Source organism: Pezoporus flaviventris, unplaced genomic scaffold, assembly GCF_033815535.1.
Source record: "Pezoporus flaviventris isolate CSIRO_AGI_PZ_B2104156 unplaced genomic scaffold, CSIRO_AGI_Pfla_v1 ptg000113l, whole genome shotgun sequence".
Lineage (NCBI taxonomy): Eukaryota > Metazoa > Chordata > Aves > Psittaciformes > Psittacidae > Pezoporus > Pezoporus flaviventris.
This window is the reverse complement of record NW_026892661.1, coordinates 554,416-577,611: the sequence shown is the minus strand read 5'-3', so window position 1 is coordinate 577,611 and position 23,196 is coordinate 554,416. Positions and strand designations below refer to the sequence as shown.

The following is a 23,196-nucleotide window of genomic DNA, read 5'->3' as shown; positions in this document are numbered from 1 at the left end:
TTTTCAGTCCATCTATAAGTGTTGATAATGGAGCTTATAGTGGGATCTCATAAGTGTTTTATAAAATATGGAGCTTTAATAAAGTATAATTCTTCTGAAATTCCACCTTCAGTACTAATTGTGCAATCGTGAAAAGCCTTGTCTCGTTCCTTAGGCTTGCTTTCCGTAGGGGAAGGCTAGGGCTTTGCTGAGCTCTCTCGGCAAGACCAGCACCGAGGTTGGACTCTAAAGTAGACCAAGGCAAAAGCTGAAATGGTTTCAGTTGGAGGCCGCTTAACTGCAGGCCCCGAGCGTGTAAAGCAGTGTGAGCACTTTGTACTGATGTTGTATTGCCTTGTTCTGCATGGTGATGTGTCCTTTTGTGCTTTCAGGAGGACTGTGAAGTGGAGAATGTTTGGGAGATGGGTGGGTTAGGCATCGTCACCTCGGTACCTATTACTCCCAGGGTGGTCTGTTTTCTCTGTGCCAGCAGTGGACATGTGGAGGTAAAGCATTGCATTCTGCTGTCAATCGCTTAGTTACAGCACCGTGTTGTTACGGACATAAATACAGCCATACACAGAAAGTATCGTGACTTTAATCCCCAAGAAATGAAAATAATACCTGTAAATCTGTCCTTATAAAATTTGTCACAAGATGCTAAAATGCAAGGTATTGAAAATCAGTTTCTGAGCTGCTCACTTTGGAGGTGAATTGTAGTACATATAGAGTAGCAGCACATCAGAGAGCACCCACATCTCCTCTTAATTTGGAATCCCACATCTGATGTAAAGCAGGGGCTTTGCTTGCTTTTCGCTTGAGATAAGAAAGGCTGACCAGTAATGTTAGAGGGCTTCAGGTGGTGTTGGCTTTCCCAGGTACGTCTGTATCTGCTGAGAGCCACAAACTGTTACTGAAATGTGACTGGAAAGATTCTGGTGCTGCACAAAGAGCCGCAGTAAGATGTGCTAAGTGCATTTCCAGGTACAGATAGGTGCTTCTCAACATCTTCTGGCTAGCTACCATCAGAAGGTGATGGTAACGCTTGAGAAAAGGCTTGGTTATGAGTGCCCAGTACCTAGGGGGGAAGAGGGTTGAGTCCTATATATGTGGACATCCGTGCACATGCTTGAGGACCATGGAGGTCCAGTGGGTCATGGAAACCTCTCCTTCTCAGTCAGGCTGCTCAAGGGGACAGACTGTTCTGGTGTCCTCTGTGAGCCTGGCATGTTCCTGCCTCAAGGATGGTTCTTTCTGTGATGTGACCAGCCTTGTAGGGCTATACATAGAAGTTAAAAGAGCTTTCAAATGGGCCACCTAAGCTGAATGAGGGAGAGATGTCTCTCTGCTCTGCATTGCCCCTTCCTTCTGCACTGTTTTCTTCTTGTGCAGTTGGCTTGTGGTACAGCAAGGGAGGGAGATCCTGAAGAGCCCTGTAGGTCTTTGCCAATGCTCAGAACACTGATAAAGTGTTCCAGACTCCCATTTGCTGCTAGGAGGCAAATCTCTGGGTAGACGAGCGTGTATTTGAGCGATCTGAAGTACACACACAGTTTCCCTCCTAAAATATGCCAGTAGAAATCCTTGTTGTGTCAGCTGTAGAGCAGAATTCAAAGTAGTTTGGAGCACGAGGGGGCTTGTTTGGGAATTCCGGGCAGCTTCTGACTTGCTAAAACCTGCCTCTCCCCCCCTTGCAGTTTGTGTATTGTCAGGTCTGTTGTGAGCCCTTCCACAAGTTCTGCTTAGAGGAGAGCGAGCGGCCCCTGGAGGACCAGCTGGAGAACTGGTGCTGCCGTCGCTGCAAGTTCTGCCACGTGTGTGGGAGACAGCACCAGGCCACCAAGGTACCCCCAAACCCCGGCGGGGACCCCACGCCATGCTGGGCAGGACACGCACGAGTTGCTTTATGGCAGCTTCTTCCTCTTGCCCCGACGGGGGATCAGTTGTAACCAAAAGCAGGCAGGGGGTTGCACCCCTCTGAGGGGTCTCTGCTCCAATGCTTTTTCTCCTCCTTCTTGTAGCAGTTGCTGGAGTGTAACAAGTGCCGAAACAGCTATCACCCGGAGTGCCTGGGCCCAAACTACCCAACAAAGCCCACCAAGAAAAAGAAAGTTTGGGTGAGGGTTTCTTTATTTCCTTCTGGGTGATTCACATGTTGGCTGATCATAATGCTGTGGGCCAGGGCTCTGCACATGACTTGTTCTGATGCAGCCACTTTACTTTTAAAGGCACGTGCCTGTTACATCAGAAGGTACATTTGGAAATAGGTGGTGGGAAATAGGTGTCGTGTAGATAAGATCTCAAACAAGCAGGACTTTTTAAAGAGGTGACACCTTTTTTAGTTGTGGTAATTCTTCTGATCGTAGTCCTAGGACATGGAAGAAGCTCTTTAGAATGAAAGTGTTTGCCTTGTTAACAGACTTCCCAGCAGATACTGGTAGCGAGAGACAATGTGCATTAATGCACTGGTTTGTGTCTCTAGAGCTTTTGTTCTGAACAGGTGCCTGTAGTGCACTTGTATTTAGTGCTAACAGGTTCTAGGTGTTAGTAGTAGTAGTACAACAGTCTCAGATCTGGAAAACTGTTATAAGAAGACAGGTCAGAAGAAATGGCACAACTATGTGTGCTGTTTACGTGAAGGGAAAGGAAGTATTTTTGTCAGTGCAAATAGGGCAGAAAAACTCTACTGTGATTTATTTTCATTTTTTCTCGTGGCATTATCACCATCTTATTGTAAACAGAGGGAGCTCTTTATCTTTTTAGTGGGAGTTTCAGTATTTGAAACTGCTTCTGCTGCTGTATAAGTCCCCTGCACTCATTAAGTAAGAAAAACAGTGAATTGTATCCTTAGGACCAAAGCATAAGGATATTTCTGTTCTGGGTAACAGAAGTAACTCTTGCCAAACATTCCTTTTCCAGATATGCACCAAATGTGTTCGCTGCAAGAGCTGCGGATCAACAACGCCAGGCAAAGGGTGGGATGCGCAGTGGTCCCACGACTTCTCGCTGTGTCATGATTGTGCCAAACTCTTTGCTAAAGGTATGTACAGTTGGGGTTCTTTACAGCAGGAGCCTTGTTGGGTGCTCGGGTTTGAGTTAGCATCAGTGCAGAGCAAGCAGAGGGGCTGCGGGGCAGCTGAGTTGCTCACAATGCAAAAAGGATCTGAACCTGGCCTAAAGACTCCTGACTTAATAGGAGTAACAGAATTCCTGTTGTAAAGTGGTTGTTCCTTCTTGTGTTAGTTACTTTACAGGATGCCTTTGTACACAGGAGGGTCTGGGCTCTTTGGGGAAGAAGCTCAGAAGAGAAAATCTTGATTGTTCCACCTAATTTCTTTCCACCTGTATGTCACCTTTGTGCTCTTGCTTTACTCTGTAAAGGTAACAGCATGTAGTATTTTGTTAGGCTCTCCAATCTCAGAAAATGGGTACCCAGTAATGATATTCTAGAGCAGTAAGCATTCTTCCAAGAAGGTTATTTTTGTGGCTATTGTTTGCAGTGTTGTAAAAGCAGATGCAACTGTCTTGGCAGCTGAGAGCTGCTTCTTTGGCACACTAGTAAATAACCACGTAGCCTTTAACAGACATGTGTGGCAGCTGAACTCCTGATAAACATCACCTCTTGTTGGCAGGAAATTTTTGTCCTCTCTGTGACAAATGCTATGATGATGATGATTATGAGAGCAAGATGATGCAGTGCGGGAAATGCGACCGCTGGGTGCATTCCAAATGTGAAAACCTCTCTGGTAAGGCAAATCCTCTTCTCCTCGGCACTAAGAACATGGGGCAGTGAGTAGACCAAAGTGATCGATGTTGGGACCTTTCTGCTAGACTGTTATATCGGCACCCTCACCTGTTGTGACCTACCTCAAGACCATCTGTAGAGTGGCTACAGGTAAACCAGGACTAATACTAGTAGTGTCCTGAAGGTGAAGGACTTACATATCAAGCACAGTTTTGCTCAGCACACAAGATGCTTTTGTTAGGTGGGAAGGGTTTCAGGTAGTAAGTGCAGAGAAGGGGTTTTCCCTGTAGCTGTCTTTCAGTAAAGTAATTCAGATTGTTATTTTACCTTTCCTTATCGCCAGATGAAATGTATGAGATACTCTCAAACTTGCCGGAGAGCGTAGCGTACACCTGCATTAACTGCACAGAGCACCATCCTGCGGAGTGGCGGCTGGCGCTGGAGAAGGAGCTGCAGGTTTCCCTACGGCAGGTTTTAACAGCCCTCTTGAATTCCAGAACTACCAGCCACTTGCTGCGCTATCGGCAGGTAAGGGGAGCCTCACGGCCCTTCACATCTTCTTGGCCTGAAGCATTGCCTGGCATCACTGTACATCTCACTGCCTTTAGTGGACTTGGAATGACACAGACTGCGAGTTTTGTTTTCTTTCTTTTCTTCATTCCTATGGAGACAAAGGAGTGGGTACCCACAGTACAATTTGTGAGGCTAAGAGTTAAAAATAGGGAGGATTTATCTCTGTGATGGTGTTTTGTTGACAGATAAATGGGATCTTAGTTTTGAAATACATACTCAGAAGTAAGAATTCTGAAAGATGAGTCTGATCCTGATAGCTGATCACTCTGTCCTGCTGTGTGCCTTGCAGGGCAGCAGCAGAAAGGTTAAGACCCTTTCATTTTTGTCCCTTTATTCAGAAGTTGAGTCTCCTTTCTTTCATGTTAGTGAGAATCTCTGAGCCCATAAGTGTGCCTGGGAGTATGTCACGAATAGCAGCCACACTTCAGTAGCCGAAGTCCCTCTGTCTGTTTGCTGATGTTAACAGGCAGCAAAACCACCCGATTTAAACCCCGAGACAGAAGAGAGTATCCCGTCCAGAAGCTCTCCTGAAGGTCCCGACCCTCCTGTCCTAACAGAAGTCAGTAAACAGGAGGAGCAGCAACCTCTGGATCTGGAAGGAGTGAAAAGAAAAATGGATCAAGGAAGTTACATTTCTGTGGTATGTCAAAGGTTTTGTGTTCCCCTCAAATGACAGAGCCTATGAATGGTTTTATGACCCGTGGTGTTTAGAATTGAGCATGCTTAAGCCTTTTCTTTATGAACAAGGAAACAGGTGAATGTGCTGCTAAAAATTACTCTGACTGGTGCTCGTGTTAACGTCGGTTCAAAGACATAGAATTTGCACTGCTGCATGGGTCACTCTAACCAGCAGCAGCACTTGGTTAAATCCCTTTAGCTCTTAGTCAGGTGTTGATGTAAACAGGATGGAGTATCCTTCATGTGCGAGTTCTAGCTGAAGGCCTAGTCAGGTAACTCCAAGAACATTCAGTTATCTGCAAACTGATACTTGATCTATGCAGGGGTGATCTCTTTAGGGGTCATTTATACACAACACTAGCATTGACTGGACCAGTTCTCTTTGTAGGGAACAGCTTTTTCCTCTTTTTTTCCCTATGGAGCCCATAATCCTGAGGAGAAATGTATATTGCAAAGCACTGGGCAGACATGCTGTAGCCAGGTTTTAGCCAAGTCCTTGTGAGTTAGCCAGCTTAGCTGGTTTAAAACTACTCAGCAGTCATGTCCTGGTAGAAGGAAGAAGTGAACAGTGGTGGGTGTAGCAGTTCTGCAGCCAGGGTGCAAATGAAGAAAGGACTGCTCATTTCTTTACAGCTAAATCCTTTCTCTGCTTTAAGTCAATGCTCTGGTTCAGTCTTCCAGTCATCTGGATGCTCGCTTGATGCCTTAAAAAGCAAGTGGGTGGTGTAGCTGTGCAAGAGACATCCTGTTGATACGAAATGCTGGGGCTTTCTTACAGTTGGATTTCAGTGATGATATTGTGAAGATCATTCAAGCGGCTATTAACTCCGATGGAGGGCAGCCAGAAGTGAAGAAAGCCAATAGCATGGTCAAGTCCTTCTTCATCCGGGTGAGCTGGACTTTCATACTACTGCTTGTTGCTGTTGGAATCCAAAGGGTCCGTCATGCTTGGTATTGCTTGGGTATTTCCAGGAAGAAAATAATACATTGTCAGAGTTGTTGATGTTAATGAAATCTTACTGGTTGTGCATTTAGAATAGATCTTGCCTGAATGTCTTTGAATTTTTGGTATGTTGTATAACGTTTCTAACAGAGTGTTGTTTTCCTTCAGCAAATGGAACGTGTTTTTCCATGGTTCAGTGTAAAAAAGTCCAGATTTTGGGAGCCAAATAAAGTAACAAGCAAGTAAGTAATTGTTCTGCCTCTAACTGTGGCACCCTGCGGTTTGCCAGCTGTCTAAGCAAAAAGTATCACAAGACGGTTGGGTTTTCTGTTTCTCTTTTTCCTTTTCCCCTTTTTTTTTTGTTTTGTTTTGGTTTGGTTTTAAGTTGTTAAACAGTAATCCCATCCCCAGGTTTTGTATGCACTTCCTTGTTCTAAAGCAGAGTAACCAAAACCACTATTTAGATCTAGATGTGTTGTCTGTTGGCTTGTCAGTCCTGTCTTTCCTTCCCCCTCCTCCTCCTCACTCCCATTTAGTGTGGCCCTCCTTCTGCATCTGTTACCCTCAAAAGAAACAGCCAGCTACATCACAAACCTTCAAATGTGAGTGTTGTGGCCTTTGTTGAGAGCATGCAGGGACTGGGAGTAGTTTAAAGGGGTTGTTACTGTGGACTGAATGTCAATGGTGCTGCTAGCCAGGGCCCAAGGTCCTCTGGTGTAGTCAGGTCTGACAGCTGCTCCTGTTGCTTTTCAGCAGTGGTATGTTGCCCAACGCAGTTCTGCCGCCTTCACTTGACCACAATTACGCTCAGTGGCAGGAGCGTGAAGAGAACAACCGCACTGAGCAGCCCCCTCTGATGAAGAAGATCATCCCTGCTCCAAAACCCAAAGGGCCTGGAGAGCCAGATTCACCCACTCCTCTGCATCCTCCTACGCCACCTATCTCTAGTAAGAAAACAGATTGCAGCACTGTTAGTCCCAAACCCAGAGGGCTTCGTTCCAAACCTCCTAGTAGTAAAGCGAGGGTGGTACTAGTTCTGTATGTGACTGAAGGATTCTGGAGACCTCTGTGACCTGAAGTCGCTCAGAGACTGTTACACATGCCATGTTTCTGAGCTGAGCTTGAGCCCAGACACACTTGCCTCGCTTCCCCCAGCGAAGGGCTGTGTAGAGCCTGGTGTGTGCCTTGCCTTGCTTGACAAGCTGGCTGTTTGACAGCTTGAGGCTACTGTTTGGCTCCTCCACCCTGTTCTCTTACTGACAGTCTTTCCAGATGAATTTTTGCCTCCCTGGCTTTCAAGAATAAACAGTGTTCTCTCTTTTAACCGTAAGGCTCTGACAGAAGCCGAGAGGATAGTCCTGAGCTTAACCCACCTCCAGATGTAGAAGACAACAGGCAGTGTGCATTGTGCCTGAAATATGGCGATGACAGCGCTAACGTGAGTACCTTGCCCATGCCTGTGTAATGGGAGCTCATTTAAGCACTACCGTGGGTAGGCCAGATGCTGCTTGTGCCTTGGTGTGTCTCTTGGAACATTCAGAAAGAACTTTTCCTTCTGTTCTTTAGGATGCTGGACGCCTTCTCTACATTGGCCAAAATGAGTGGACACACGTGAACTGTGCTTTATGGTCAGCAGAGGTATTTGAAGATGATGATGGTTCTCTGAAGAACGTGCACATGGCTGTGATCCGAGGAAAGCAGCTGGTGGGTATAAGGGAAGAATGCTTGGTTAAGCTTCACAGTCACACAGAATAAAGACACGAACCCAGCTAAAAGATTCCTTGTGTGTATTGTATATCAAGGAGCATTTTCACCTTTGAGTATACATGAAAGATGTTGACATGGAGCTTGCATGTAGCTACTCTGTTAAGTACTGCTAAAGGGACAGTGGCTCCTGTTTTCTGAACTGCCACGCAGTCTTGGGAAGCAAACTAATCTTCCTGTTGTGAATTGGTTGATGGTTACTTTCCAGGAGAGCAAAATGAGACTGGAAGCACAGCTAGAAATTAGTTTGTCCAAATTTTGTTTTACTATTGCATCAGTTGGTGCTAAATGTTCATTAAAACAGCATAAGGGATGGAATTGGACTGCTCTTAGTATGCTGCCCACTTGGGAAGTACTCTGTGCAGGAGAAATAATTGTCACATGAATCAGTGAAACTTGCAAATATGGCACCTGGATATGGAGTACAAGCAAGGAAGCCTGGGGCCTGGAGGAAGCAGTCTGCAAATGCAAAAGTTGTTGTGTGTGAGGGATCTTCTTCCTCTCGCCTCCTCCTCCATGTCTCGCTCATCCATGTGAGTCACGGATATGGCAGTGAAGTGGGAGGTCAGGCATTACTCTAAACTCCTCTCTGTGCCAAAACCCCAACTGACAACGGTAATGGTAGCCTGGGTGTAAAGAAGATTAATTGTCAACTCTTCTTTATTTTGCTTTTGTAGAGATGTGAGTTCTGCCAGAAGTCGGGCGCCACAGTAGGCTGCTGCCTCACTTCCTGTACGAGTAACTACCATTTCATGTGCTCACGAGCCAAGAACTGCGTCTTTCTGGACGATAAGAAAGTTTACTGCCAGAGGCATCGTGACCTGATTAAAGGAGAGGTGAGATTCTTCTTTTACCCCCTGCCTTGTCTGAAGGTGGGGTAGGCCTGTAACTGTCAGCGCTCTTTAGAAGTTAATGTTGAACGTGTTCCTTCCTAACAATGGCCTGACCACAGTGCTGCTAAAAAGAAGTCAGTGATAGGGCTGGCATGGAGAGGTTTGGCAGGTGACACTGTGTGGCAGCTGAAAAACCTAAAGACCAAACTGAGGCTTGAGTAAGACAGGCTATGTAGCGTACATGTGGCGGTTCCTTTAAAAATAACAGCTAGTTTTGTGGATCTTTCTTCCAGGTGGTTCCTGAGAATGGGTTTGAAGTTCTTAGGAGAGTCTTTGTGGACTTTGAAGGGATCAGTTTGAGAAGAAAATTTCTCAGTGGCTTGGAACCAGAGAACATCCACATGATGATCGGTAAGATCCACTCTCTGCATACGTAATCCACTTTTGGTGCTGGAATCTGGTTGTCAGCCTCTTCTGTTCCTCTTTCTGCTCAGGTTCAATGACGATAGACTGTTTAGGAATTCTGAATGACCTCTCAGACTGTGAGGATAAGTTGTTTCCCATCGGCTATCAGTAAGTATGAGTTGCTTCATGATTAGATGTCTCTTAGTATGTTAGATGCCAAACCAGCACTGAAGTAGCATCAGTTGAAATGGTCTGTAGCTTTCCTCTGCTGTTTGGGAATCTTGCAGCTAAACTGGGTGTGCAGCACGTTGTGCCAGGAAGCCTTTGAGAAACTGAAAACGTAACACAGGAATGATGAGATTTGCTTAACTGTTGAGTAAATTTGTTTATGTTGGAATTATCTTCCAGGTGCTCCAGGGTGTACTGGAGCACAACAGATGCCAGGAAGCGCTGTGTGTATACCTGCAAGATCATGGAGTGCCGACCACCAGTCGTAGAACCTGACATCAACAGCACTGTAGAGCATGATGATAACAGAACAATTGCCCATAGCCCAGTTCCCCTTACAGGTAATCTTTTAAGACTTCCCAAAAGTACTTTATCAGATCGCAGCTTTTAGGGTTCAGCGATAGCTTATACCACTGTTTCTCTTATACAACAACAGAAACTCTACCTAAAGAGAGCCAAAATACACCTGAAATTGCAAACCCACCATCACCAGACCGTCCCTTGCATTCTCAGACCTCTAGTTCCTGTTACTATCCACTGCTCTCGAAGGGTCCTAGGATCAGGACACCAACTTACCCATCCGCACAGAGGTCTCCCGGCTCAAGGCCATTACCCTCTGCAGGTACTTCAAGTGTTTTGAATTTGGCCTTTGGTTTTGGGGAGGTTTCTTTTATTTGTTTGGAAATAATTCTGGTTTGGTTCCTGTCTTTTATAGCTTCCTTCAGTATGTGTTTAGTTTTCTGCTTCTAGAGAAAACAGTGCCGTGGCAGCAGGGTTGAGGGAAGGAAAGCTCTGAAAATAGAGAGTAGAGATGGCCTGTTGAGAAATGTATGACTGAACCAAAAACTGGGATGAAGAAAGCTGTGTGTGGGCAGTACAGTAGCAGCACTGCAGAAGACCTTTAGTACAGGTTAGGGACTTTCTCATCTCAGTTGGTATTTTTCTAGACAGAGTTGGAAATCTGCTGTTGTAACTCAGCTGCTGTTTCTGTATCAATGGGTCACGCTTTGTTTCAAAGCAATGTTGAGCATTCAGATCAGAAGTTGAGGTACAGAATGCTGAGATGCAAACCTATCAACTCTGCTTTCTGAACACTAATTGACAGTATCAGATCTTTAATAGCCAGCTCAGCTATCATCATTATGTGAATGCTATTGCACTGAAAGGTTTTCATTTCTGGTGTCTTGACTGAAGGGATTGGGCGTGCATTGATCATGTAGCCTTCAGATCACTTGACAGTCTTTCTCGCCTTATTTTCTCAGGAAGTCCTACACCAGTGACCCATGAAATAGTGACTGTAGGAGATCCTTTGCTGTCCTCTGGACTGAAGAGCATCGGTTCTCGGAGACACAGCACCTCCTCTTTGTCACAGCAGCAATCAAAACTCCGGATGATTTCCCCTACACGAGCTGGGAACACTCACACCAGGCACAGCGGATCTGCAGCTTCCAGCATGGGGTCCTCCTCAGAACACGAGCCGAGCGTCAAGAGTACTGACCGCTTTGTGGGATCGGTGAATGTGGGTACTCCAAGTGCTCCAGTTCAAAGTTGCTCCACCAGTTCAGGCTCCCAGAAGACAGCGGCTATAAGCGGAAGTAAAACTTACCAGCTGGATGCCTCTCAGTCTACAGAAGGACATTCATCCAATTTGGATTTGCTAGCTAAAGGTGTGACTTCTAAAGGAGAGAAGATGAAAACATCGACCTTGAAAGACCCAGATTATTCAGCTCATAGTTTTGCTTCTGGAGGAAACTCAAAAATGTCCATTCAACTAACCAGTTCATCGGGTGCAGAAATGAATGTTAAAGTAGGAACCTTTCAAGAATGTTCAGGACCATTTTCTTCCAAAGAGGCAATATCCTTTCCACTTTTGCATCAGAGAGGCCCAAGGAAAGACAGGGATCAGCACATGGAACCTGTGCAGCTGGAGAAAACGACCGGGGTTGATGAGATGGATGCCAAGACCTTGAAGTCTGCTGGAGTAAATAGCAGGTCTCCTGCAGCGAGTGAGCAGGTGGTTTCTGCCCCTAAAGACAGGCGTCAGAAAGGGAAGAAGTTAGTGAAAGACAGTTTTAAAGAGAAGCATTCCCTGAAACCTCTTACAGATTCGAGTCAAGCAGTAGGCAGCGATGAAGGAAACCTGAAACCAGAATTCACTAATCAGGGTTTGGCAACGGAACAGCTTAACCAGAGGTTGTGTAACAGTATTCCTGCTGAAAAAGTTGGCGATAAGTCCCCACCTTCCCAAGGGCCATCCAAAGGTTCTGCAGCGCAGATCGAAGTGGCCCCCAAGGAATCACCAACACCTAGAAAGCGCACTGTTAAAGTCACTCTGACACCACTCAAGATGGAAGGTGAAAACCAGTCTAAAAATGCACAGCCAGAAAGCGATGCTGAGGCTCAGCCTGCAGGGGCAGAACTGGCTGTGGTGGCAGAGTCCTCCTCAACCTCGGAAAGCCAGGAAGATAACCCTGTAGTTCAGGGAAGTCCAAATGAAGCACCAGCACAGGAATCACAGAATAACACGTATGAAAACCTGCCTGTTCAAGATAACAACTTGATGCTCCAGGATGGAGCTAAAGCTCAAGAAGAGGGCTCGTACAAGCGGAGGTATCCACGGAGAAGTGCTAGGGCCAGATCCAATATGTTCTTTGGACTGACTCCTCTGTATGGCGTGAGGTCTTACGGAGAGGAAGACATTCCCTTCTACAGTAACTCGACTGGGAAGAAGCGGGGGAAACGGTCTGCAGAAGGACAAGTGGACGGTGCGGATGACTTGAGCACATCAGATGAAGATGACTTGTACTACTACAATTTCACTAGAACGGTGGTTTCCTCGAGCGCGGAGGAGAGGCTTGCGTCCCACAGCTTGTTCAGGGAGGAGGAGCAGTGTGATCTCCCCAAAATCTCCCAGCTGGACGGTGTGGATGATGGAACTGAAAGTGATACAAGCGTCACGGCGACCACAAGAAAAGTCAGTCAAGTAAGTAAAAGGAGCAGTAAGGAAAATGGAACGGAGAACTTAAAGCTAGATAGAGGTGAAGATGCCGGTGAGAAAGTGCAAGTCACCAAGAGCTCCTCTGTCCACAAAAGCGACTCAAAGATGGATAACTGCCATCCGGTGAGCAGGGTTAAAGCGCAAGGTCAGGACTCTCTGGAAGCTCAGCTGAGCTCTCTGGAAACGAGCCGCAGGGCTCACGCCAGCACACCTTCTGACAAGAACTTGTTGGACACTTTCAACACAGAACTCCTGAAATCTGACTCTGACAATAACAACAGCGATGACTGTGGGAACATCCTCCCTTCCGACATCATGGACTTTGTACTAAAGAACACGCCATCTATGCAGGCGCTGGGAGAAAGTCCGGAGTCCTCATCCTCTGAACTTCTAACCCTGGGAGAAGGTTTGGGTCTCGACAGCAACCGTGGGAAGGATATGGGTCTGTTTGAGGTGTTCTCTCAGCAGCTGCCAACCGCCGAGCCAGTGGACAGCAGCGTCTCGTCCTCCATATCGGCAGAGGAGCAGTTTGAGTTGCCGCTGGAGCTTCCTTCTGACCTCTCTGTTCTGACCACTCGCAGCCCTACGGTGCCCAGCCAGAATCACAACAGACTCGCCGTCATCTCGGAGTCTTCGCTCTCCTCCTCGGGGGAGAGGGCGATGCTCACCTTGCCCTCCGCGGAGTCTGGGGAGAAGAGAGTGACGGTCACAGAAAAATCTGCCTCGGGGGAGGGCGATGCAGCTCTCCTGAGCCCAGGAGTAGACCCCAGCCCTGAAGGACACATAACTCCCGACCACTTCATTCAGGGTCACATAGACACAGAGCACATAGCCAGCCCGCCCTGTGGCCCTGTCGAGCAAGGGCACGGCAGCAACCAGGATTTAACAAGGAACAGCGGGACTCCAGGTATCCAGGTGCCAGTATCACCCACCGTTCCCCTCCAGAGCCAGAAGTACGTGCCAAACTCCACAGATAGCCCTGGCCCCTCGCAGATCTCTAATGCTGCGGTGCAGACAACGCCACCCCACCTCAAGCCGGCCGCAGAGAAGCTGCTGGTAGTCAACCAAAACATGCAGCCGCTGTACGTCCTCCAAACTCTTCCCAATGGGGTTACTCAGAAGATCCAGCTAACACCTTCCGTTAGCTCCGCGCAGAGCGTGATGGAGACCAACACTTCAGTGCTGGGGCCCATGGGCAGCGGCCTCACGCTAACCACGGGATTAAATCCGAGCTTGCCCTCGTCTCAGTCATTGTTCCCTCCCACGAGCAAGGGGCTGCTGCCCATGTCCCATCACCAGCATATCCATCCCTTCTCCACCGCTGCTCAGACTGGCTTCCCACCAAACATCAGCAGTCCTTCTCCAGGGCTTCTCATAGGGGTGCAGCCACCCCCCGATCCTCAGCTCCTGGTGTCTGAAGCTAGTCCGAGGACAGACCTAGGTACTGCCGCCACTACTCCAGCCGCTGCCCTGGGCAAGAAGCGGCCCATATCTCGCCTGCAGTCACGGAAGAACAAGAAGCTGGCTCCCTCAGGAACCCCTTCTGCTATAGCTCCTCCTGATATGGTCTCCAACATGACCTTAATTAATTTTGCTCCTTCCCAAATTTCCAACCACCCGCTGGATTTGGGAGCTATTGCAAACTCCACGTCCCACAGAACCGTCCCCAATATTATCAAACGGTCCAAGTCTGGGGTCATGTATTTTGAGCAAGCGTCGCTGCTCCCACAAGGTGGGACCGCCACTGCCGTGGGCACGTCTTCCAGCGTTATAGGGCCAGAGGCCAGCCACCTCCCTGCAGGGCCTGTGTCGGGCCTGGCCTCGAGTTCCTCAGTGCTGAATGTCGTGTCCATGCAGGCCACGGCAGCACCGAGCACCGGTGGGTCGGTTCCTGGTCACGTTCTAGGACAAAGTTCGGTAACATTAACTAGCCCTGGATTATTAGGGGACATTGGGTCGATAAGCAACCTCCTGATCAAAGCTAGTCAGCAAAGCCTTGGTCTTGGTCAGGAGCAGCAGCACATGACTTTACCACCAAGTTCTGGGATGTTCTCACAACTGGGAGCATCCCAGACTCCATCTACAGCAGCAATGACAGCTGCATCAAGCATATGCGTTCTGCCTTCAGCACAGACGATGGGCATGACAGTTGCTCCCTCCTCTACCGACCCGGAAGGCTCTTACCAGCTTCAGCACATGACGCAGCTCTTGGCCAACAAATCCGGGGTGGCTTCCTCCCAGCTGGACCTCGGCACAGCTTCAGCCACAACGCAGTTGTCCAGCTTTCCACAGCTGGTCGACGTTCCCAGTAACACTGGACTGGAGCAAAGCAAGACTTCCTCATCCGTGATGCACGCCAGCTCCGCGTCTCCCGGAGGCTCCCCCTCCTCTGGCCAGCAGTCAGCCAGCAGCTCCGCACTGGCTCCCACAAAAACGAAGCCAAAAATCAAACGCATTCAGCCATCGTTAGACAAAGGGAATGGGAAGAAGCACAAAACATCTCACTTATGGACCGGTTCCTCTGAAGCACATGCTCCTGAGAGAGGGGCTGTCGCTGTACCCCAGGTCTCTGCTGCAGGGTAAGAGGAGCATTTGGTTCTGCTTATCCCTGAGATTTTGTAACAACATGAGGAAGAATCTCGCACTCATTTCTGCAGCAAATTTTCTCTTGGGCAATTTTTAAGATAAAAGCCACAGCTGCCAGCAGAAAGTAGATATGTAAAAGAGTATCCCTTCTGGAGGGGGAAGGATGCAAAACTTAAGGCTTTGAGGATCAGGGTTGTGAGGACGTTATTCATCGTTGACAGTTCTGGCAAATTAAAGAGTGGTTTAGAGATATTAGAGGAGAAAATGGCACTCCAAAGAGTGGCAGGTTCTCCGAAATGATTCTCTTACTGAGAGTAACGTCCCTCTGCTGGCAACTGAGAAACATTGCACATCGCTTGTGCAATTCTTTGGTTGTCTTCCTGTCTTGCAATGAGTCTGGTTTGTAAAACATCGATCCAGACCTCTTTCAACAGCTTACCCTTTTGAAACAGCCAGAGCTCTTTCTCTTGCTCCTCCTCCCTGTTGAAGTGCAAGTCTGGATTCTGCTGTGGTGCTGGAAGTGTGATCTGGTTCCTCGTATCCCAGGAACGTTTGTTTCTACTCCTGCAGTTCTGTGAACTGCTGACTCACTCGCAGCAGCTCCCCATGGATCTGTTGCGTTTTCCAGTCTCACTCCCAGCACATGTGGCTTGGCAGGTATTTTCAGTGTTCCTCATTTTTTTTGTTCCAGGACCCTTCCTCTGAAGGCAGATACACAGGATCCAGCAAGCGTAGATCAGCCATTGCAGAAGCCATGTGGCCAGTCTGCAGGGTAAGCATTCAACAGACATTTCCATCAGTGAAGGTGTGTGTGTCTCTGGGAAGCTACAGCTGGCTGAGGAGATGACCCCTCACCCTGTGTTGGCTGAGCCTCGGTCACTGAGTAGCCCTAACACAGAGAACAGGTCACAGACTGTACTGGGTTAGACTGCTACCCACAGAGAAATAGAGGCCTCAGAAAGGAATGCCACTGAGTAGAACCTGCTGGTTTGTTTCCAATAGAACTGATGTCAGAGCACAAAGGTTATTGTATCTGTCTAGTTCTCAAGATTTTATAGGCAGCTTTTCAGCCTGGTGAGGAAATGAGGCAGGTTGTTAAATATTTCTCTCTGTGTTCCTCTCTTCCCCCCCCCAAGGCAAACGTCAGTCTTGTCAGAATCTCAGTCAACACAAAATGCAACAAGTGAACAAGAGAATGCAGGTATGTCACTTCTTCAAAAGCACCAAGTCTTGGGGCTGTCCAGGTCTGGGAGATGAGTACCTGGAAGTTCAGGGCCTGTGTGTCTCGCTCTCTTGGGAAAAACCTCAGAGCTGATAACCATGGTATTCTTGCTGTGAGGGGAGGAAAGGTTTGTTGGCTATTAATAGATATGAGACAAATAGTTGTATGTCTATTTTAAGTTTGTGGGAATTTCAGCACTTGAGATTTCACACTTACTACAGCACTGTCTAGATTTTTTTCTTGGACAGGTTTACGGGTCAAAAGGCAGGTTAGTCAGGAATGTTCAGTCATGGAACAACCAGTGGAAAAATGTCATTCGACCCAGTTTCTGTCTTCATGCTGGCTCCTGTCTTTTCCAGGCTCAAAAGCTCTCGAGGAAGAAGAGAGCACTTTCAGCTCCCCACTTATGTTTTGGCTTCAGCAAGAGCAAAAGAGAAAAGAGTGTCTGGGTGAGAAGAAACACAAGAAAGGTTTGGTTTTTGAGATCTCTAGTGATGATGGTTTTCAGATCTGCGCAGAAAGCATTGAAGGTGAGAACTGTGGGCTTTTGGTTGCACTGGTTTTAGCTTTCCTTGCTAGAAGTAAAGTTAGGACTTCTGAGGATCAAAGTCTTGAATTACAGCCCCAGAACAACCCAAATTCCTAACAATGGCTGGATTCTGTTGATGATTTTTTCTTTCAGTAGAATATATTCAGTGAATATATCTCATTGTTTAGTCAGCTGACCAATGGTTTTGAGCCATGTTTTGTCACTACATAGTCCATGTGGATCAGACAGAGGGGTATCTAAATTTACTCCAGAGCAGTTGCTGAAGGTGCTTACTTTATGCCAAAGGGAATTTTGGAGAGGAGGGAGGCAACTGGACATGAGGACTTTAACTTACCATGAAAGGATGCAAACTTCATAGTCCTAATTAGTTTAAACAAATATGAGAATTTGTTGGAAAGCAGCATACCATGTGTGTACATAGAAGTCCACCAGTGGTATGTTGTTTCACTGGGAAGCTGGTAAGCCGTGGCAAAATGAGAGGCACAGCAAGGCATGGGGTTTGGCACTCCTGGAGCCCCCCCTACTCGGACACGATCTCAGTGTCGTGCTCTGTTTGTGCGTCTGCAGATGCCTGGAAGTCACTGACGGACAAAGTACAAGAAGCCCGATCCAATGCCCGGCTGAAGCAGCTCTCCTTTGCAGGTAATAGCCAGTGCCCAGCCCACTTCTGCACGTGTGAGAGTGAGCATATCTTCCTGTTTGGAAGGTCTCAGAGCTGTAGAGGCTTAGTGCAGCCTCTGACTGCTCTATGGAGGATAATTTCTTCCCAGTGAAAGGATTGAAAGCTGTTCCATGGAATGCTCCTGTTGTATGTGAGAGGCTGCTGCCTTCTCCTGCTCCAGGTTGGTGCTGTCAGTGAGTTTGTGTTGATTGTGCTCTGTTTCTGCTCCAGGTGTGAACGGTTTGAGGATGCTGGGCATTATCCATGATACTGTGGTGTTCCTGATTGAGCAACTGTACGGAGCAAAGCACTGCCACAACTACAAGTTCAGATTTCATAAGCCAGAGGAGGCCAATGAACCTCCCCTGAACCCCCACGGCTCAGCCAGGGCTGAAGTCCACTTGAGGCAAGTGTGAGCTTTGTCATCCCTCAGGTTAATGGCCCATTTGCTCCACTAACTGACTCCATGGAGGGACATAATCAGCAGATCTCTACAGCACTTAAGCTCTCCTGTTTGTGAGTTTCACATGTAAATCAGTTATATTGCCTCTAGCATGTTTCTCTCTGCCACTTTGTTGGCCTTGTTTTGTTTAACAAAGCTCTCCTGGTGCTTTCATTCAGGGTTCTCAGAAGCTTGTGTGTTGCCCTGGTGCTTAGAAGGTTTTAAGAGGGAACGGACTGGACAAGGTGTAAAAGGGTCAAACTATTGTGGCGGCCACATTTATCTTCTGACAGTAAAGCAAACTTCCTTTGGTCTCTTTAAATTGCAGGAAATCTGCATTTGATATGTTTAATTTCTTGGCTTCTAAACACCGACAGCCACCAGAATACAACCCAAATGACGAGGAAGAGGAAGAAGTACAGCTGAAATCAGCCCGGTATGAAGCAGGGTTTAAAGTTTCAAAGGGGAAAATAGGGCTGCAATGTCAGAAGGAGCTGATGGGCCTTAGTTATGCGCAGTGTTCTTTGAGGTGGTGGTTAGAGCAAATCTAGAGGAGACTCCTAGGGAGCTGTCAGCTGGAGGTGAGCACCAGACCAGTCTTCAACTTAATGTTTCTTTTCCTTGCTAATGTGAAACCATCTGCAAGAGAATTTGGGGAGGAAAGGGAGTAAATTATCTTTCACATATATATGAAAGCACCGTAATAACTTTGTGTCCTCGGTGGGCTGCAGTGTCGCAGCATCTAGATGATTATGTGTTGGAAAACCTCTTAGATAACACGTGGCACAGGCTCTCAAGAGAAGTTTGTCACTCAGCAGGGTTTCTTTGTTCTAGGAGGGCGACTAGTATGGATCTGCCAATGCCCATGCGCTTCCGACACTTGAAGAAGACCTCCAAGGAGGCAGTTGGTGTCTACAGGTACGGTTCTGCTCTGGTGCCACTGCCTCTGGCACAGAGGAAGGTGAAATCTGGAAACCTTCTAGGAATACAGACTGCAAGATTGAGGGGGGAAAAGCAGGTCTGGGGTTGTGCCTCCTTCTCCCTGCACAAATTATGTATTTGAAAGGCCATCTTCATCACAAACCTTACTCCTTGCTGGCTCACCTTAGAGTGGCTGAGGCATATGCTTAGAGGTGGGCAGGAGGGACCTGGCATTAGTGTTATGTTATGGATGAGGGCTGGTACCACGGTGATCCCTGTGGTGACTAACCCTTCTTCTGCAGTGTTTGCAGAGCTTCGCTGTTCCCTTTGAAACAGTCACTGTTCCTGTCACTTTTTCAGGTCTCCCATCCATGGCCGGGGTCTGTTCTGCAAAAGGAACATCGATGCAGGTGAGATGGTGATCGAATATTCAGGCAATGTCATTCGCTCCATCCTCACTGACAAACGAGAGAAATACTACGACAGTAAGGTGAGTTGTGGGCTTTTGCAGAAGTTCTTAAAGACTTTAGGAGAGCTAGAAAGTGGCTGTGACGGTAGGACAGGCTTATTGTGAAAACCACATTTGGAGCGCCAGGAATCGGGCTTACAGGCTCCTCGGGATACTTCCATTCCTGCCAGAGCTCTACAAGCACTCCCTGTTTCCTCATGTGGGCTGGGAAGGGTCTCAGTCAAGTCTTGCAGATCCAAAGACCACAGAGGTGAAACGATTGAAGCACGGATGAGCGGAGAGAGGGTGCAGTTACCCTTATGCTTGATGCTGGGTGGCTGTGATGAGCTAGGCTGTCTGCTAGGGTGGCTCTGATCTCACTTCCCGGAGGTAACCCTCTCCCTGTCCTCGTGCCTAGGGCATCGGTTGCTACATGTTCCGCATTGACGACTCGGAAGTGGTGGATGCGACCATGCACGGGAACGCGGCCCGCTTCATCAACCACTCCTGCGAGCCCAACTGCTACTCCCGGGTCATCAACATCGACGGCCAGAAGCACATCGTCATCTTCGCCATGCGCAAGATCTACCGTGGGGAGGAGCTCACCTACGACTACAAGTTCCCCATCGAGGACGCCAGCAACAAGCTGCCCTGTAACTGCGGCGCCAAAAAGTGCAGGAAGTTTTTAAACTAGAACTTCAGTCGGCTGCGAGGGAGCCCCGAGCGGCCGGGGCGAACCAAAGCTTCGTGTGACGCCCTCCATGGCCACTCAGCCAGGCCAGGGAGGCCAGAGGCAGGAGTCGAGGTGGGCCGGGCTCCGGGACCTGGCCGGCAGCTGTTTCTCTGTCAGAGTCCACATCTTCATGTCTCGCATGTGCACACTTACCCTTGTGAAAGACATGGGCGACTGGAGAAGAGCCTCAGCGTGATTGTGTTTTTGCTGTTCTCATTTCCCCTGACCCCAGTGTTTGTTTCTAGCGTGGGGCTAGTGAGCAGGAGATGCTAAGGGAGGGGAGCAAGAGGTCAGCCCAGGCGCAGGCCCGAGCGTGGGGGAGCGATTGGTCCGTCCTTGCTGGCTCATGGCTCAGAGGGAGCTCTCCTTGTGCGAGGGCTGTGTCGGAAGTTCAGTAGCACCATGTTGGAGTGAGCTTCCCTCCAAGGGCTGCAGCCCCAGCCCCCTGCCCCAAGGACCGCACGTGTCCATCGTCCCTTGTGCTGCAAAACACTACTTGAGAGCCGGCGCTCAGGGGGCTGCTGCATTGCATGGGTCTGCCTTCATCTGGGAGGGCTCAGCTGGGGCAGCAGGGCAGAGCAGCCCCCAGCTAGACCAAAGGGTTGGGCTCACGCTTTGCTGCCAAATCCCAGCCTGAGCACAGGGGAATTCCTGCTGTTTTCTGGCAGAGACAGGGCTTGTGCCAACAGTTGGGGCGCTGCAGATGTTTGCGAGTAAAGGCTTCCTTTCAGCGGTGCTTTCTCTGGCTGTGCAGAAGGGAAGTGGCCCTCTCCCAGGTCCTGTCTCCAGCAGCTCAAGACGTTCCAGGTTTCCATCTCTCTGCCACTGGGGAGCTAGTGCGAGGGGAGACGTGGCTGGGGAGAGCTGGGGTGAGAGCTTCCGTTAAGCAGCGCGTGAAGAGCCGCTGTCACCCTGTTCGGTAGCGCAAGTCCTCCTCCCGCCTGGGCCAGCCCCGAGGTGAGCGGAAAGCCCCGAGCCCACCACGCGACGATGTTGGGTTTTCTCTGTTCTGTTTACAGTTTAGTATTTAAGGTTTTATAAATGTAAATATATTTTGTATATTTTTCTATGAGAAGCACTTCATAGGGGAAAGCACTTATGACGAGGCTTTTTAAACAGTGGTATTATCCTAATTTAAGAGAATCTCTTTTTAAGGGTTTTTTTAATTTTCCTAGGACGGTTGTAGGAAACGCCGGACCCAGTCCGGCCCTTTCGCCAGAGAGGGGGGTACACTTTATTTTTGGGTTTTTTTACTCTTGTTCTGCTTTTTTGACTTCAGTAACCGTTTCCAGGAGGTTTGGCTGGACCTGAGACGTAACTTATGAGTGAGATGGGGGCAGGAGGGAGCGTGGCCTGGCTGAGGAGGAGGTAGGCTCTGGCTGAGCATCCCTTTGCCTCTGCATCCTGCCTGGATTTAGAGGGAAAACTGAGATAAAACGAGGGAGCCCTGAGCCCCGACCCCTCTTTGGCTGGGGCATGCGCCCCATCCGTAGGCGCTCTTGAAGGCAAATGAGTCTTTCCATGGAAAAGAGGAAGCGGGATTCGCCCTCACCCTTCCCTGCGGGTCGGTCAGCAGCCGTCCAGGTGCTGGTGGGTGGGAGTGCAGCCCCAAGATGTGGGGAAGGGCTGAGAGCACCTCCAGAGACCCCTGTGCTTGCAGCGGGGCACCCGAGGCCTCTTCCCGTGACCTGGGAACGCCACTCGGTGGGTCAGGAGCTGCCAGTTTCTGTTTGTTATTGCACTGTGGGGCGAGGACTCGGTGACGGCTGTTGACAGGAGTCGCGTTGACGCTGCATTTGTCACTGAGATGATTTGATGATGCACTGACAGTTTGGGAACGCACATACCTTGAGGAGGCCGGCAAGCATGGGCCAGGGCCTCATCCCATGTCCCCGGGCACCGCTGCTCTGGTCTTCCTGTCCCAGTTCTGACGGCAGCGCTGGGTCAGCCCAGCAAAGCCCAAAACTGCCCCAGTAGCTGGGCTCTGCTGCCATTTCTCTCCTCCGAGCATGGCTGGGAGAGGAGGAGCATCCTCCCTGGCACATGGATCCTCCCGATCCATCGGCCTGGTGGTGGGCAGAGGCTCCGGCTGGGCAGCGCTGCCCACAGCCACTGGTGTGGGGGGAGCGGCGGCCGTGGGACCCCTGAGAGCCAAGCGCCGGCACCTCCAGTGGGCCCGGCCGCTGCTGCTTTGCTGCTATTGCTGTTGCAGGCCAGTGGAACTGTGTGTGCCGCGGGAGCCGCGCTGCGCCGCAGGGCCGGGAGGAGCCGTGGCGGCGAGCGCGTGGGCTCGACGCCTCTTCCCCGTGTCTGAATGTACATTTTGTGAGGACTGACGCAGATCACGGTATCTGAAAATACTGAAAAAAAAACCCACAAAAAAAGGACCCTTGGGGCGTTAATTTTTGTTGTCTGTGTTCGTTTCCTAAGGAGAAGCGGGTCACTGCAAAGGGCTGGGTATCTTTCCTTTCTGGTTTCTTTCATTTCGAAGCAATACCAGGTTCTCCAGCGGGACGGTCTCTGTGCGGCATCGCACCATTCACACCCATACTACTGCTCACTCAGCACTCGCCAGGTTTTTATAGCTATAAATACAATATATATAGGAACTACTATAGAAATGCACCGTGTAACGCCGCCTCGTGCAGTATCGGTCCATGGCTTTTAATTCTTAACACTATAGGTAAGGATCGTGTTCCAGTGGCTACCGCCGGCGGGAGCCGGGCCGCGCGGCCCTCTCGCCCTTCTTGTGCCCAGTCAGTTCGTGTACAACTTGGTTTCTTCCTCTTCTTCCTCTCGTTTTGGTTATGAATGTTGGGGTACCACCTGCATATGGGGAACTGTGCTCTGTGCTTTCCTGGTCTCTTTAACGAGGTGCAGTAGCTTTGTCTTATCAACCGAGAACTATATTGTGGTGTTTCTTTTATTGAACTTAACAGTCTCTTTAGTAACTACAGGTAGGTGAATAATTGTTTCAAAAAAAAAAAAAGACAAAAAAAAGCTCTGCCAAGGCAAGGTTATGTTCTAGAACTACATTTCTTGACACCTTATCATGTATAACGAGCTCTTCTTCTCCCTTGTGTTCTTCCAAGCTTCTGGTTGGGTTGGTTTTTTAAAAAAAAAAACACAAAAAAAGAGGAACCGTGTCTAAAGTCCATCAGTGTTAACTCCCTGCCACAGGGAAGAAGGAAATACTTTAACAGTTAAAAAATGCTGAAAGCTCTGCAAAAGACTGAATGTAAAAACAAAAAAAAGTGTACATACTTGTAAAAAAAAAAACAAAAAAAAAACAAAGGAGTTTTTAAACATGTTTATTTTCTATGCACTTTTTTTTATTTAAGTGATAGTTTAATTAATAAACATGTCAAGTTTATTGCTGCAGAGGGCTGCTCTCCATTTCTTCCTGGGGAGGGGGGGGGGGAGAAGGTGCTCTCCTTGTGCCACGGCTGCTCCTCCTGGAAGAGCCTTTGGGACACAGGGGGGTGGT

At 48.7% G+C, this 23,196-nt stretch overlaps 1 protein-coding gene across 1 annotated transcript in view; it reads left to right on the top strand.

The window, feature by feature from the left end:
- The window catches only part of KMT2A (lysine methyltransferase 2A), a 41,116-nt gene extending 18,026 nt beyond the window's left edge, over positions 1 to 23,090 (top strand). Inside the window, exons 10-36 of the mRNA XM_061478090.1 lie at positions 372 to 485; positions 1,677 to 1,823; positions 2,001 to 2,096; positions 2,899 to 3,019; positions 3,612 to 3,725; positions 4,068 to 4,252; positions 4,764 to 4,937; positions 5,754 to 5,864; positions 6,087 to 6,160; positions 6,672 to 6,865; positions 7,250 to 7,356; positions 7,485 to 7,622; positions 8,360 to 8,518; positions 8,809 to 8,926; positions 9,010 to 9,088; positions 9,329 to 9,489; positions 9,585 to 9,770; positions 10,411 to 14,725; positions 15,424 to 15,504; positions 15,869 to 15,933; positions 16,314 to 16,484; positions 17,072 to 17,146; positions 17,397 to 17,571; positions 17,936 to 18,043; positions 18,442 to 18,525; positions 18,889 to 19,018; positions 19,395 to 23,090. Coding sequence (XP_061334074.1) covers positions 372 to 485; positions 1,677 to 1,823; positions 2,001 to 2,096; positions 2,899 to 3,019; positions 3,612 to 3,725; positions 4,068 to 4,252; positions 4,764 to 4,937; positions 5,754 to 5,864; positions 6,087 to 6,160; positions 6,672 to 6,865; positions 7,250 to 7,356; positions 7,485 to 7,622; positions 8,360 to 8,518; positions 8,809 to 8,926; positions 9,010 to 9,088; positions 9,329 to 9,489; positions 9,585 to 9,770; positions 10,411 to 14,725; positions 15,424 to 15,504; positions 15,869 to 15,933; positions 16,314 to 16,484; positions 17,072 to 17,146; positions 17,397 to 17,571; positions 17,936 to 18,043; positions 18,442 to 18,525; positions 18,889 to 19,018; positions 19,395 to 19,670 — 7,758 coding nt within the window. The 3' untranslated portion in view covers positions 19,671 to 23,090. The remainder of the gene's footprint in view (positions 1 to 371; positions 486 to 1,676; positions 1,824 to 2,000; positions 2,097 to 2,898; positions 3,020 to 3,611; positions 3,726 to 4,067; positions 4,253 to 4,763; positions 4,938 to 5,753; positions 5,865 to 6,086; positions 6,161 to 6,671; positions 6,866 to 7,249; positions 7,357 to 7,484; positions 7,623 to 8,359; positions 8,519 to 8,808; positions 8,927 to 9,009; positions 9,089 to 9,328; positions 9,490 to 9,584; positions 9,771 to 10,410; positions 14,726 to 15,423; positions 15,505 to 15,868; positions 15,934 to 16,313; positions 16,485 to 17,071; positions 17,147 to 17,396; positions 17,572 to 17,935; positions 18,044 to 18,441; positions 18,526 to 18,888; positions 19,019 to 19,394) is intronic.
- The last annotated feature ends 106 nt before the right edge of the window (positions 23,091 to 23,196 follow it).